The 16,838-nt window shown below is 42.4% G+C and overlaps 1 protein-coding gene across 3 annotated transcripts in view; it reads left to right on the top strand.

Moving 5' to 3' along the window:
• The window catches only part of LOC147034747 (pleckstrin homology domain-containing family A member 1-like), a 149,196-nt gene that overhangs the window by 50,180 nt on the left and 82,178 nt on the right, over positions 1 to 16,838 (top strand). For all 3 annotated transcript variants that reach the window (XM_085888215.1, XM_085888231.1, XM_085888221.1), the window contains exons 3-5: positions 8,142 to 8,198; positions 13,533 to 13,578; positions 13,675 to 13,772. In XM_085888215.1, coding sequence (XP_085744341.1) covers positions 8,142 to 8,198; positions 13,533 to 13,578; positions 13,675 to 13,772 — 201 coding nt within the window. The remainder of the gene's footprint in view (positions 1 to 8,141; positions 8,199 to 13,532; positions 13,579 to 13,674; positions 13,773 to 16,838) is intronic.

Raw genomic sequence — 16,838 nt, 5'->3', positions numbered from 1 at the left:
GACGTAGCCTATTAAAAGGCTGACGCACAACGATTCGAATCATAACTGCCGTAGAAATGGAAGTGTCAACATCGCGGTCACACCTTGGCGATCTTGCCAGCGTATGCCGACCTAAGAAAAATGTGTCTGAAACGTTGGGGCACGTCAAATACGGTATGAGTAAGTTTAGTATACGTGAGTAGAACGCTGAAGTACGCTATCATACGTCGTAGTAAGTAGAGTACGTCAAGAAATTTTAAACATGTTCAAAATTTTACGACATACTCGGCGTATGACACACGTTCCGCATGCGATGGGGATAAGTTTTACACACGATATGTGGACGCTTACACACGTCCACAAACGCTACTCATAAGTCGAAACACGTCGCGGTAATGTCTTTTTTACGCGAAACTTATTTCTAACTTATGTTTGACGTGCTTTGAACCAATTCTTTACGTAGTCCCAACACACATCGAAGTATGTAGACGTATTCCAATGACGTCTTCCGGTCGACCAAAAAAAAATAAATGAACGTGTTTTTAGCTTGCAACTGCCATATAAAGACGTGTTCCCAGCGGTTTTGGGAATTGGTATCTAAAAATGCTGCTCATAAAACGGGAACCCAACAGTGTTTTTGAGTCCTTTTTGAGTCTATGTCCATGTCAGCAGTAACAGTAACAGTATCAGTATTAGTATTAGTATTAGTAGTAGTTTGTTCATGTTGGCAGTAGTAGGTGAGTGTGAGGGGGACGGTGTGGGTTATGATGGATCGTCCTTGCGTCCGCGTGTCCACGGGTAAGAGACATCTTTTCACCATTGTTCGAAGTTCTTCGCGGCTAATTTTTTTATGGGGCTTTTTCAACAATGAGCTATAGCTTGTTTTTATGATTTAGGTCTATTCATAACGGGTTGGACAAATGCACAATGAACTAATAATGTGCATAGAGCGCTTTGATTACTTATAGATACGATATACCAACGAATAATTATCGTGAAGCCGGCGTTCACAAACTATGCCCAAAGATAGCCGAACTTATCCATATCGTGCGGCAGTTTATCTTTGCCAGTGACGTGGGGTTTGCTATTCATAGGCTGCCACTCAACGATTTAAATGGCTGCATCTCCACTATTGAAAGTAGACGCTTGCGCTCAACAATTGGATTTTTTTTACACTCAACGACTTTTAAACGGTACCACTCAGCTATTTTCATTGTTTACAATGAACGATTTAAATTGCTGTCACTCGCCTTTGTTTTTTGACGCTGGGGTTTTGAAATTTGAAGCGTTTCTTCTGGACGTGTTAAAACGCTCAAACTCGACTATTTTAAATAGATGCTGCCGATGGACAATTGGAATCATAGCCAAACTAGACATCGAAGTGTGAACATCCTCGTCATGCCGAAGAAAAGTTTGAAGAATGCTGCAAAGAAGTGTCCTGGCCGTGGCCGTGGACGCTGACGCAAGGACGATCCATTATACCGACGTCTTTCAGCCTATGAGTAACTTAAAAGTAACGTCTGTCGATGTGTGTCAACGATCGCGTAACGTGCCAACAACACGTTAATCATAGGTTAGAAATAAGTTTCGGGTACGCTAAACATTACCTCGGCGTGTCTCAACTTATGATTAACTTACAAGTAGCATGTGTTGACGTCTGTCAACGATCGCAGACCGTGCATACAACTTGTGGCCAGCGTAGCGGAACGTGTGAGTCATACGCCGGCATACGTCATGAAATTTCAAGCATGAAAAAATTTGAGGACAACCAAAAAGTACAACGTTTAAAGCCAGCGTACAACGACGTATGGCAGTGTTTTTCAGCGTGCTCTCAATGTTATCAAAACTTACCCATAACGTGTGCCAGCGTTTTTGAAAAAAAAATCAAAAATCGGCATACGTTGGCTAAAACGTCAAGGTGTGACCGGGCCTTAAGTTTGTGTTTGTCTCCCACACTCTCTTCAATCCCACTCTTCCCTCCAGGTCTTCAAAACAGCCGTTCACCACCATTTCTTATCTTCCCCCATCCAAACCCATGATCATTTCTACCCCTGCTAATCCATCCCAAACCCACCTCCTTCAAATTCCCTGCTTTCCTTCCCAAAAGTCCCTGTTGTGTCCATCTTGTTACCCTATGTACCTCGCCTCATCCCTTTCCCTTCCACAGATCTCCTCATGTCTCTGTCCCCCACTGTTTTTCCTTCCTGCTCCCCTTGTTGCACGTTCTGTGTGTTAGTTCTCGTATGAGCTTCGACGGTGTATACAAAAAAAACGGAAAAAAAAGTGTCGATTTGTACATAATGTGCCAACATAGACCACAATTTTTTTTACACGTGATCTCGTTTTATTCAACAGAGTACCTTTACAAAGTACGTACAATTAAAATGCGAGTAAAACTAAAATATGTACGATAAAACCACACAAAACAAGTCCTGCTTAGGGTCTGCAATCTTTGATTGCTATTTCTAGTTGTTTTGAAAAATAATCGTGAAAATTTTTTTTTGTATACAGGCGAGGCTTGTTGAAGAGCTACAACACTGAACAAATCGACTCAATAGAACAAAAGGAACAGTACAGAGAGGGGGAAAATACCAACTGCAGTGTTGATAGACAAAATAGAGGGACACTTGGATAAACAATGGGTATGGTGAGGGTTAAGGGAAGATGCATGGGGTGGACAAGATGGATACATAAGCAATCTCGGGAGGGAAAAACTGGAAATTTGGAAGCATGTGGGGTGCGGGGAGGGGAAGAGTTAACGAGGGTAGAAAAGGTCATGGTTTTTCGATGGGGGATATGAGAGATGGTGTTGAACAGCTGTCTTGAAGACTTGGAGGGAAGAATGACATTGAAGAGAATGTGGAAGTTCGTTCGACAGATGGGGGTGGGGGGTGGGGTGGAAAGAGGAAAAAATGAGTGGAGGTGAACAGTTAAGTGATCCTGCATTTAGGTAGTTTCACGAGAACAGGGTTGAGTGTGGACCGTGTGTGCCCTGCAGAAACTTGGGGGAGCAAAGCACAGAAAGAGCAGAGGGTGCAAGACCAGAAAGGAGGCGGGAGGAGAGAACAGAGAGATCACCAACCTGTGCTATGTGAAAGTGATAGGCCCCATAGACTGTTTCATCATGGGAGATTCCAGTAATCTTAAAGGTCTTGGTTTCCACGGCATCAAGCTGAGCAAGTTGTGAGGCAGGGGAGCCATCCCAGAGGAGAAAACAGTATTCCATCAAGCTGTGGATGAAGGCCTTGCAAGTGTATACTAGTTCAGGTGTGCCAAGGAAGGACTTCATACGACAGAGGATGCCGAGTCGGCGGTTAGCTTTGCAAGCCAACTTTGAAATGAAGTTTGTGCTGGAAAGATCATGGCTGATAGTGAGATCTAGGAGTTTGAGTGACTGAACTTCCGAAAGAGGATTGTTTTAGAAAGTAGATAGGAGGGTTTGTCATGTGGTCCTTTCGGAGTGAGAGTGAGATTTCTCCGTATTGAAAGACGTATTCTAAGTGTTTGACCAGCTTTTGATTTTGTCAAGGTCTGAAGAGAGGGAAGTCTGCAGCCTGTCTGTCTGAAGGATGAGGGATGTCGCAGCAGAGGATGTAGTTGTCAGCAAAGCGATAAAGGTGATTTTTTTTTTCCAGAGTTGGAGAGATCGTTGAGGAAGATGAGGATTAGGAATAGGACTCAGCCAAAAACACTGCCTTGGAGCACTCCAGCCTTGCCAGGGAGAGGAGGGAGGTAAAAGGATTCCGTTGAAATCCACATGGCTGCGAGAGTTGAGGAAATCGGTAAACTAGGAGTGAAGTTAACTTTGGAGGTCATCGAGAGAGTTTGGACAGAAAGGCGGGATGCCAGACTGTACATAGAAAGCTCGAGATATGTCTCGAGAGACAGCCCTGATCTCATTTCTGATACTGAGGGCCTCCTTCCATTGTTGAGTGAGTAAAAGCAGCATTCCCAAGGTGGAGAGACCTGGTTTGAATCCAAATTGGTTATCTGAGTTGAGGCCATTGGAAAAATGGAAGAACATCCTATCAATTGCAATCATGGATTCCATGACCTTGCTGATGATTGGAAGTATGCTAATTGGTCTTGAGTTAAGGGGGTAGGTTTTTGTATCTTTTTATGTCATTCAGTGATATTGGCTGATTTCCCAGCAAATAGAAGGTCTAATGATAGGGTGAGAAGAGCAGAAAGACAATGTGCAAGAGCAGCAGAGCAGGTTTATTGGACATGTGGAGCTGATGCTGTCCAATCCGGTTGCAGAATCAGTCGCGTTTTGCCAGAAACTTATCCACCTTCTCAAGTGCAAAAGCAGAGTCCAGGAGCAGTTGGGTACAACAGGGAATGATGGGTACAGAGAGTGAGGGGTTGGGGACACCTTCACTAGGGATGTGAAACTTTGAGGTTGGAATTGATAGACCAATTTTTGACCTGCAGGCTTTGATGAAACTTGCAGAAAGTTCACAGATCAAATCAGTCCCATGGAGTCACATAAGTTCATTGCTGAAATACCATGGTGAGAGAGATACCAACACCAAGCCAATTTGCATGGTGACAGTTGAAATCACCAGATATGAGGAAGGGAGAGTTGGGATGAGTGGTTTGGTGTTGTCAGAGAGGGAGCTTTGTCAATGGAATCGTTACTGTTTCGAGGACTGGAAAACACAGGCAAACAAGACGTACGAGCAGAAGGATAGTTGCATCCAAAGGTATTCCTTGGAGATTGGGAGGTGTAATATCACTAAAAGGTCAGTGAGAAATTTAGTTATTGAAGTCTGGGGCATCCTGTGGGAGGAAGGATTCTGTTAAACAGATGTCCGGTTTATCAGCAGCTACCCGGGTTGTGAGATCTGTCAGTTTTGAGCAGAGACTTGGATGTTTTATGTTTGCACAGTGAGGGACGGGAGGAGGCATTGGGAGGATTCAGAATGAGGTGGATTCTTTGCCAGCGCATGGTGAAGGAAAGGCTTTGAGGGAGAAAGTTTTGAGTGGTGGGGTGTAGGGGAAGTGTTGAGGGGGAACCATTGAGGGTGGCATGGGAGGGGGAATCGTTGAGGAGAGATGCAGAATGATATGGTGGGGGGGGGGGGAATGGGATGGGGGAGGAACATGAAACTTTGAGGCTGGAATTGATCGACCAATTTTTGACCTGCAGGCTTTGATGAAATTCTTGTGTGCAGGATTGGTTTCAATGGAAAAAGTAGAAAAGTCTCCTCTTTCTTCCTCCTCTTTACATCCGCTACATCCAGGCTAATATACTTAAAGAGCAGGTTGCGGGTTACCAAACATGTTCTGAAAATTTATCAATATGATTATATGTGCATTAAATAGTTCGATGCAAACTATTGTGGTTGCCTATTGGGAAAATTGCCTAACTATTGGGAAAATTAATGAAATTTAACTCCGAAGTTGTTATTTCTCGAGGCTGTTGGAAAAAAAAAAGCCACGTGCCATATATGGATGGTGACGTCATATTCTCCAAAACAAAGCGGAAGCTCACTCTTTCATTGAAGAAGTTTCCAGTTGAGTAGGCCGTTCTTTCGCTTTTTTTGAGCTTGCAACTGTCTCTATTATCCTTTTTTATTTTTAATTGTAGAACAAAGTTATTTGGATATTTGTACATCATGCCTCCTACGTGTGTTGTCATGTTTTGCGAAAATGGCTGGAAAACGGGTAATTGCTCCCACCGATTCCTGAAGGAATCAAACATTCGCTGGCAGTGGATAAGATTTGTCCAAACAAAACGGGCAAATTTTCCCTGCCTTTTAAACTTTTAAGCAATATTTTTGTGGAAAAAGCTCTGTGGCCTAACATCTAGTCAAGGCGCCCTTGGTCCTGCACGCCATCAAACATAAACCTTATAAAATGTTGGAATTTTACAAACTTCACAACTACCGAGTGTTAAGCATCCTAAGCGACTGCAAAAAACGAAAACGGAATTTGAATTGACTTTAAAACGAACCTGCAACGTCGATCGAAGCAAAAATCTCAATTCACCACAGAAATTCACGGCATTATTTAAAATTATTTTGTCAGTCATAAAACGGTAATATTCAGCCACCCTCAAACAATCTTTTCATAATCCAACAGCTTAACAAGTCAGGCATGTGATGATAACCTTTATTGGGATGAAAAATGATTTTTAAACCTCATCTTTGTGGAAAAAGCACCGCGGCCTAGATCTAGCCAAGGCGCCCGTGGCCATACGTGCCAGGCGCCCTCAACTTGAAACATTCCATAACTCGACGAATAAAAGCTCAAATTGCACCAAACTTACCATATTCTTGTGAGCTCACGTTCCGTGTTAGTGGGTGAACAATCCAACGCTTGGCGAATTCTGCTTCGCAATGACAGGAAGAGCCGACATCGAAGGATCAAAAAGCGACATCGCTATTGACGCTTGGCCGCCACAAGCCAGTTATCCCTGTGGTAACTTTTCTGACACCTCTTGCTTAAAAGTCAAAAGGATCGCGAAGCCACGCTTTCACGGTCTGTATTCGTACTGAAAATCAAGATCAAGCGAGCTTTCGCCCTTCCGCTCCACGGGAGGTTTCCGTCCTCCCTGAGCTGGCAGTCAGTCCTGCCACTTGTACACGAAATCGGCCGTTTTCTTTCACTTGCAAGTGGCTCAAATTTATATGGCTCAGGGCCAGAAACTCCATAGTATAAATTCCCATCATCCTCCAACTCGTCCTTGGCAATATCGGAATGAAAACACTCAATTTCATCGCTGCTGAAATCACTCTCTGATTCGCATCTCGTCATTGTTTACACGCTGTTTCCGAATGTTCACGAAGTTTTTGGAGAACGTGACGTCATAGCATCTTCGGTAACTTCCGGACTGTTTTTCGATCACTGACAAAAGTTTTGACTTTAAAGGTAATTTTAGCATATTTTGAGTTTCAAATGTAAGAAAATAATTGCCCAATGATTACACTGGTCTGCATCATTTCACAGGTCCCGGTTTTGTCAACAGTCCTTATATATTTTTTTGCATGGTGAATTTAGAAATGTATCTCATTTCGCTCAATCAGGTCAAGTTTTTATGCTATCTCAATGTTAAGGAAAAAAAAATAATCAAAATTTGTTTTTTTAATTAGCATTTTTAAAATTCAAAATCAGACTTACATTGACAGAAAATGTACAAACTATATATAAAATGACGCACAAGTACTGTTAATGTGAAATTCAACATTAAAAAGACAAAGGAAAACAGCGACTGCTGGAGCGACTGAAGTTGGGTGTTGCCAGAAACAACGATTTATCTATATTTTTCTGAAATTGAAATGAAAGTAATTGAGAAGGCACTTTCTTCCACATTAAGTGTACTTGTGTGTCATTAATGACATGTATAGTTTGTGCATTTTCTGTCAATGTAAGTCTGATTTTGAATAAAAAAAACAAAAATTTTGATTATTTTTTTTTCCTTAACATTGAGAGAGCATAAAACTTGACCTAATTGAACGAAATTAGATACATTTCTGAATTCAGCATACAAAAAGCATACAGGAACCGTTGAGAAAACCTCGACCCCTGAAAAAAAATAAATTTCAAATGCAGCCCAGTGTTATTAATGTGCTTAACAACCTTCGAATCACGCAAAGTCATCAGTGACCCAAAACCTGCTCTTTAAGTTTGAGCAGCCTTTCTTGTGACGGTTCACTATACTAGGTATCTCATTCAGACATCTCCCTTTCCCAATGGCAATGCCGGCTGTTTCCAATAACTTTTTTCAGCATGTCCTTGATGCTTGTGGGGAGAACGTTTGATTTTCCTGTACTATTTTCAGCTTGCAATACAGTACTGCATTTACCATGTGATCATTTCCGATCTGTACTGCATGCCCTGGCTCATGTGACTGGAGGAGTTGTAGGCGCATGCTGTTGGTACACTTGGCTGGGACATGTATTAAGCAGAGTTGAGTTGGTGTTAGCTAGATGAAGATATTACCGAGAGTGAGGGGTTGAGGGCACAATATGTGGAAGCAAACAGAATTGAGGCATTCGGCCTTCTCAAACACGAAGTAGGCTATGGAGACTTGATTCTCATTTTCTGACAGATTTCTCTTATGCTTTTGTGAGAGCTTGCAATCTATTTTCTTCTACTTTTTTATTTTATTTTATTTTTAAACCAATTTTGATTGCATTGTGTATGTCTGCCTTCAGAACTTACCTGACGGAGCATCTCATGTTGGACATCTAGAGCTTGCCTATGTCAACAAGGTATGGCATTGCTAAACATCAAGAAGTCCATAATTTGAGGGAGTGGGAGAGTATGTCCGAAAGGTGAAACATCCAAGTTGTTTGGCCTCTTGTACCAAACACAACCGTGTTAATTGTTTGGCAATGGATGCTGTCATAGTTGGTGGCAACAGCTCGGTGTTTTCAGAAGTCAAGCTGATTTGAGCCTGTGGTTTACATTTTCTTGCTATAAGTTTTTCACAAGATAACTGGATGTTAAGTTGAACGCTGTGCTGGTTAGCCAATTCTTTTACATTATTTACCTTTTTAGAAATCATGGTGAGAATTTTGTTTTTTTAAGTTGGTCGTATGTTATTATTGGCAGCCTTCGATGCCCATCCAAAATTTCCTTGAGGCCGTTAACGCCTCGTTCACACCACGTTTTTAACTATGCTCACTGACTACCTTTGAACCGAGACCTCACCTCCTTCCCCAAAGCCACACCTTCAATGCGGATACAAAAGCATGTTTAACCTGGCCAGTGAGCTACACAAAATGCTCGTCTCCCCATGCTCTATGGCAGTGGTTCTCAACCTTTTGGCGCTGCGACCCCCCCCCCCCAAAAATTTAAGTTGGGGTTCGCGCCCCCCCTCCCGACTCGTACTTGAAACACACTGCAGTGACTTCACAGAGCGCATAAAAAAATCCACAGTGCCTGGAGCACATTGGTCATTGCCTTGGTACTGCCAGCTGTTAAAACTAAACAGAACTAAACTAAACTGGCATCACAAATTAATTATTTACACTCTGTGTATAACACAGTAAAAACAGCCAGCCACATTCATAAAAAAGGCTTCTGTAATTGCAAAGAGCGGTATGTAGCCTATTTATGCATGGGACACAGACTGGAAGATTGAGCGACCCTCTGCTGCAGACAGAGGTTACTATCACACATGACAGCTACCAGACGTACACAAACCTTGCATTACTGACCAAAAATATACAAAAACAAAACAAAAACTACCACTTCCAAAACTTTAGCTTTCAGCCCCCTTCTTGTCCCCTGCATGGTGCCAGCTCCAGCTGTACACACAGAGATACAATTTTCCCAACTTAGCCCCTCCTCGCGCTTTTTACTCTCCAGTTTGTAAAAATATCACGACCAGTGCAAGTTCCTTCAAGTGTCGAGCAAAACAACATATCCTCCTACATTTTCCCCTCGTAGCTGTATCTTGCAAAAACAAGTAACTGTGCATCACTGGAAACATCCGTTGTTTCGTCAATTTGGAGGGAAAATCTTCTACTTTTCTTCACTCGTTCAATGAGCTGCTCTTTAATGTCGTTGGCCATTTCACCAATGCGCCTCGCCATTGTGTCATTAGACAGTGGAATAGTCTCAAGTGTGCTCGCTATTTTTTCACCATGCATAGCTCTGGTCATTGCAATCGCTGCTGGGCGGATCAGCCTCTCTGCAATAGTATGGGGCTTTTTGGATTGAGCAACCAGGTATGCCACTTCATATGAAGCCAACAGGGCTTTGACAGGGATTGTGGAGTGCCCACGTACAGTCGTCTTTTGGCTCTATAGTTCTCCCTCCTTACGACGAAAAAAATCTAATGGTTTGTCAATGTAGGATGGGTGTTTGGTTTGTAAATGCCTCTTCAATTTCACTGGTTTCAAGCTTTCATGAGCAAGCACTTCTGAACACAGAACACACTGGATATTCCACTTCATTTTGGCTCGGCATGTGAATCCGTACTGCAGAAAGTCGGTCTGATATTTCCGACGCTTGTTGGAGGCCAAATCTGCCGCCGGCGCCTTACGTTTTTCAGTTGAACTCGTAACAGTTGGCCCACCTTCACATGTGTCGTCTTGAGCTGACAGACGTTTTTTGACAAGCCACCGATCCATATTCAGCCACCTTGCAGTCGTTAGCTAGTGCTAACATTGACTTTCAGCACCCGCCACTGTGCTGCACGCGCGCTCTCGCTCTCGCTCTTGCTCTTGCTGTCACTCTCGCTCTCACTCTCACTCTCACTCACACACATACTAATTTCACTTGCTGCTCAAATCTGTTTCATAATCACTACATTATAACATTGGTATTGGAGATTTAATTGAAAAATAATTTTCAAAAAATATTTATGAATTTCTTTATTATATATTTGTTTGTTTATTTGTTTTGACAAACTTCCCGCGACCTACCTAAGTACCCACGCGGATGGTAAACCGGGCGATCGTACCTCGCCGCAGGTCGACTCCAGACACGAGCCGCTTGGGCGGCCGTTCCGTACTATCGGGATAACCGAGCGGTGTTATCGTCTATCTCGATGGTTCAGATTAATTACCGGGATCTTGCACCCGCTACGAACCCTTTACGTGAAGCAGGATGGAGAGTCAATGGAGAAAAGACAAAGCAAAACGGGAACAGTTCAACATGCAAGCACTTTATTTACACGACACACGGAGAGCACACATATAGCAATTAAAACAATTATGCACAAAAAGCAAATGTAATACGACCGACTAACGCATACACACGGCAACACTTATACAGTTCTACTTCACAAGACACTGCGCCACCAGATCCATACAAAAAACAAAAGAAAAGGCCACCCTCAAAGACAAGGGGGCAGACGAGGCCCGTGGGCCTTTATGGCGTGGGACTTGGCAGACCGAACGAGTCCCACGAGACCGTTGCAGGTTACCTGCACCCTCACGGTGCGATGGTGGGCGAGCTCTCTCCGGCGCTCCTTGTACAAACACGCAGGTCCGCGCGACACAGCTGGCAGAGCGGCACCTCCAGTCCGCGTCCCCTCCGCGACGTCCGGACCATCCACCGACTGCAAGCTCCAACGAGCGGGTCGCTCTACGGACCGCTTCTCCAAGACCCAGACGGGCAGAAGACCATGAACCGCCGGCTGATAGTGACACTCACCGACCGCCCTGACCTGACCTCCTCTGACCTGACCTCCTCTGACCTGACTTCCTCTGACCTGACTTCCTCTGACCTGACTTCCTCTGACCTGACTTCCTCTGACCTGACTTCCTCTGACCTGACTTCCTCTGACCTGACTTCCTCTGACCTGACTTCCTCTGACCTGACTTTCTCCTAGCGGCGCCTCCGTGCACCCTTTTATTTCCCCGGCACCCGCCCCTCCTTTCGCGGAACGTGGGGGGGGGGACATTCCACCAGAGAAATCGGGGCGGGAGTTGAGTTTGCAACCGTCATTCTTGTTTACCAGAGAAATCGGGGCGGGAGTTGTTGTTGTTCCCCTTTTGTGTTCGTGGAGATGTTGACGGTTACTGGCGGAGTGGTGAGGATGGCGTGGTTGATGAGAGGCAGGTGTGGTTGTGGTTGTTGTGAAGCGGCGTTGTGGTTGGTGGTTGTTGTGTGATGGCGGTTGAGACGTGGTTGGTTCAAAATACAGATAGAACAGAAAAATGGCTATCTCAAAGCGTCGCAGCCCGAATGAATCACATAATTTCTCTCTAAACAACGGGTTGGGGGCTAACTACACATGTACTTAGAGATATCTCACCTACGGGCCCTTCATGGTGTAATGCGAATTTCCACAGCCGTAACAATATAATGTGCATGTTCGTAACGTTTACAAACTGACAGATGATCAAAGGGGTACAGAGGTGAGGATCTTGCTCAGGAATGGCAGAAAGTGAAGGAGAGCTGGGATATGGTGGAGGCGGTCAGCGTGAGAAGAGAGCAGGGTAGGGTACTGGGTATGGAAGAAAGAATGGCGTGAAAATGGGCAGCATTATTGAAAGATTAGATGGAGTGGTGTGAGACAACAGCTGCAGAGAGTTTTATTGTTCCTTTGAGGAAAGAAGGGAGGGAGGTCATTGTTCAGCATAGAATTGAGGGTAACTGGGTTGGTGGGGGGGGGGGGGCGAGAAGAACTTGTGCACCCTCATCGGGCTGAGAGAGGACAGCACGAGAGGATGGAGAAGCGATGCCAGAAGTATTGTGCCACAAAACTGAGAGTCAACCAACTGACCGGTGGTGGATGTAAGCAGATGTTAGGACTGTCTTCTCTATTTCCTTGAGCATCCACTCAAAGAGATTCAGCCTCTAACTTCTTGTTCTTACCATCAGCTGTGACTTATCATGGGCTGACCACATCAAAGCTGGCCTTCAAAGCCAGCTGCAAAGTGGGTGAATCTTTCCTTGGGAATCCAGTGACATCGTGCACAAAGCCTTTTTCCTTAGCTCAATGGAGTACTTCTCTCAGCTATGGAATGGTGTCCCAGCAGCACATCTGTCTTTCCTTGTTTCTATGTAATCTTGAGCTCTCAAAATTGTCAGAATTTCCCATGATGAGGCTGAAGCACAAGGACTGTTGCTTTCACATCGGAAGCAGGTGGCTGTTTTATCATTATTATTATTAGTTATTTTGTTTTTTTAAACTGCCTCTTCTTCAATCATACTCGCTCTTCTCTCTGTCCTCTGACGATCCCCAGTTAATCCAGGATGCATGTTTTCTTCCAGTCACCTCCTCCTGGCTAAACTTTAAATATCTTGGCAGACTGCACATTTAAACTCTTATGTCTCACTCCTGATAAAAGAACCACCTTTCAGAGGCTGTTGTATCTCAATGTTCCAACATCTCTTGTCACCCTCAATTATTCTGTCCAATGATCTTTATTACCTCCATTAACCATGCTTAACCCAACCCTCTTACTTGCAAGTTTGTTTCCTCCCTTTCTTCCTATCCTGTTCGTTCATGTCCTTGATGTTTGTCCCACAATCGGATCGACCTTGCTCTTCCACGAGACCCTCTTCTCTAAGGAGAAATTAAATAAAATGTGATTTTGTTCTGTGTTTTGGTATTTACCTATCTCTGCAGAGACGTACAGTAAATTCTAAGTTCTTAATTTGATTGCTTGCTATACTATAGTGAAGGCTCAATTATTTGTCTGAGAATTCATGTATTATATGACTCGTGTAAGTTTGCAGTTAAAATATGACTATCACGAGTTTGGCTGAGTGTATGATTGCAGTGTGAATATGAAATTGTCAGATTTGTTCTTCTCGTTAATGTTTAATGTAATAAATTGGTTTCATTTTGGTTAGTATTCTGGCTTTTTCTCTTCTGTGTGCATCTGTCATGTAAGGTTAATTAAAAAGTGACATGCATATGACATATATATGTAAAGGCAGAACTACTTGCTCACTTGTGTGATTTTGTTTGCAGTTAGAAGTTGTTTGGATAATTGTTATTACAGCACATCGTTCCCTGAGGATGTCGATTGCACCTCTGGCACCATGTCAAAAACCTTCAGCTCATGAGGATATGCTGGAGTATTTAAATAAAAATGATTCATCTCTTTATTTTTCTTTGTTTTTTTTGGCCCCCACAGGTCAGTGATGCTACAAAGATAAGGCCAAAGGCTGAGTTCTGCTTTGGTGAGTAAAAATATTTTTACGTTAATTTTTTTTTGTCTATTTACCATGTTTTGGCATCGTCATGATTCAAGAGGTGATGTGTGTGCCTTCTTTCAGTGATAAACTCTGGTATGCAGCGGTACTTCCTGCAGGCCAACGATCAGCAAGATCTGACTGACTGGGTAGACGCCCTCAACAATGCCAGCAAAATAACGGTCAGTGGCTTGCAAATGATAATGATTGCTGATGATAATCATGTTGCATGATTTCCATGTACAACTTGATTCATGCTTGATTTGCCTTTCACACCATCTCGATTGTGTGCAAAATGCTTTTACAGTGCACACTTTTTAAGACTAAGAAATTATGAGCTTAATTTGTATTTCATGCTCATGCGGAAGCCTTTACATCTACACTGGTATGCCAATGGATTGCTTTTTTTTTTGCTTACCGCCAGACTACGTTATCAGCTGTTTACACAATGCAGATGTAATATAAACTAATGGGAATAACAGGGTTCAGTTCAAAGGAGCTGTACATGTTATATGGATGATAACACTTTATTTGTTGTTTTTTGGGGTTCTGTAATGCATAAAGCTGAACATAAATATACATTGATGTACCTCATAAAATAAGTGGATAATGGTAGAAAATGTGAATAGCCATTGGCTGAATATATGCCCAATACAGTGCAGAGCCGCTTCCACCCAGCTTATTTACATTCACTTAGGGGCACTTGTGTGTGTGTGTGTGTGTGTGTGTGTGTGTGTGCGTGTGCGTGTGCGTGTGCGTGTGCGTGTGCGTGTGCGTGTGCGTGTGCGTGTGCGTGTGCGTGTGCGTGTGCGTGCGGGCGTGCGCGCGCGCGCGCCTGTCCATCCGTCCGCACGCCCGTCCGTCTGTCCGTCCTCCATAACTCCAAAACCATGAAACTGCATGCATGCTCCAAGGGAGTGCATGAGTGAAAATTGGATGTTTGGGTTCATTAAAATATCCCCTTTGAAGATAATTAACGGACTTATTTTATTGCATCCTTTATCAGGTGCATCCTCAGACACCGAGCTCTCGATCATGCCTTAACCCAAGGGTTCATGAATACAAATTTAGACGACCTTGCATATATTTTTTCTATTTTTATTGTTATTGTTATGCTTTTATATAACAATGTTTGGACTCATGGATGATATTTGCAAAAAAAAAAAAAAAAATTTTTTTTTGAAGAAAACCAAAAAAAAAAATGTTTATTTATTAATATTTTTCTTTTCTTTTTTAAATACAAAGTTGTGGCTAGTATTGGAGCATTTGCTCAAGAAAAATATTTTGCTCAGAAAATGTCGATGCACTGTTTTTTTTGTTTGTTTGTTTTATTATTATTAATATTTATTGGTATTATTTTTGCTTTTTTGTTTGTTTTGTTTTGTTTTTGGACTTTCCATCAACACACCAATAAATTAAACAAAGTAAAATATTTGGGAAAAAATTCATATTTAAGCCTGCATTCCCAAATTTCTGACATTTCAATCATTTGAGACATCTCCTCTGCTAACATTACATCATATCAACATCATTACTTCATTACACATCTTTGCTGATGATTTCATTTAATATCACTTTGCTGATTATTCTACCATCTGCCATATCATTTCTCATCCTTCAGACATGCAGGCAGCAGCCTATGCCCTCACGTGAGACCTTGATAGAATCAAGAACTTGTCCAACACTTGGAATATGTCTTTCAACCGTGACAGATCCCATACAATTACCCTGTCTATGAAAGGACCATCAGGCAAATCTTCCCATAAACTCCAAAACAAACCACTAAAAGTGGTTATTTCAACTTTTGAGCCTCACCATCAGCCATGATCTTTCTTGGGCAGATCATATTTCCAAGATGGCATCCAAAACTCCAACTCTTTACACTAACGAAGAGCCCGTCTTTACAGGAGGAAGAGGAAGTTGGACTCAGAGTATGTGTTCACTATGGCGCTGCTATAAAAACACAAACAAACATCTTCCTCTCAGAAATACTGTGGGGTCATTGGTTAGTGGTTAAATGGAGCAGGTAAAAGATAAGGTGAGATGGGGGATAGATAGGATTTAGGGATGGGTAAAATGTACAAATTGATAGAAAACACTGGGGATGATTGCACAGTGTGAGCTGGTATTTTAGTCATGTCTTTTGTAGCCATGTACATTGCTTTTAGTCATGTACATTTTTGTATTTTAATCATGTACATTGCTGTCATGTGAAATCCAGGCTCGGGAAACTTCCAGTAGAAATTAGACACGAGTCAGTCACAATGAAGTGAACCAGACAGAAAATGAAGTATCTTTAACAACATGTTGTTTTTGTTGTTGTAGTTGTTTGTGTGCTCCTTCCATGTACTGTATACTGTCGGACCCCAACATTCCTGAAAAATTCCGTCGATGTCTGGTCGGGTGGTCCAAAAAAGTCGAAAAAAATAGAATGTTGCTCCACAAGCTTAAAATTATTCTAATATGATCCAATAATGCGCATAATTTTTTTTTTAGCTTGATCGGAGGTGATTTAGAGGTCGCTCCATATGACGACTTTTAGTCTCATGACTTGAATAAATTAGGGTATGGTCAGGTGCGATTACGGGTACTTCTGGATGTCCAAGGTGGAAATGGAGTGCATTTTCAAACTCTATGGGGTCGATTTATTCTAAGAAATGACTGCACCGACATTGAATTCACTACCATTTGGAAAATATGACCTAAAACAAGATTTATCATTACTGGAGTTAAGTAACTAATCCTACTCATTTCGATATTTTCTAATCTATAATTAATTTGTTGTCCGTCTAAACATTTCTTAGACTAAATCGACCCCTCTGAATTCGAAAATGCAGTCCATTTTCACCTCGGAAGTTCAGAAGTGTACGGATTGGCATCTCACCATATCCTAATTTAATATAATAATAACTAAATAAATAACTAACATATTTTTCATGAATCATTGAATCTAAAACACTGGATGTTGGGCCGGCTAGAAATAGGTTCAGGCGGTAGTGGAGACAGCAATAGAGGCGGAGATGATAGTGGTATTTGGTAAATGAGACGAAATATTCTCATAGTTTGTAATTCCATTGATTGAAAAATTAGGGTATGGTGAGATACGATTACGTACTCGACTCCAGTAATGATAAATCTTGTTTTAGGTCATATTTTCCAAATGGTAGTGAATTCAATGTCTGTGCAGTCATTTCTTAGAGTAAATTGACCCCATAAAGTTTGAAAATGCACTCCATTTCCACCTTGGA

This window comes from Eptatretus burgeri, chromosome 1 (genome assembly GCF_056783735.1).
Source record: "Eptatretus burgeri isolate ZD-2024b chromosome 1, Ebu_testis_v1, whole genome shotgun sequence".
Taxonomy (NCBI): domain Eukaryota; kingdom Metazoa; phylum Chordata; class Myxini; order Myxiniformes; family Myxinidae; genus Eptatretus; species Eptatretus burgeri.
Note: the sequence above shows the minus strand (reverse complement) of the source record. Positions and strands in the feature narration are given on the sequence as shown.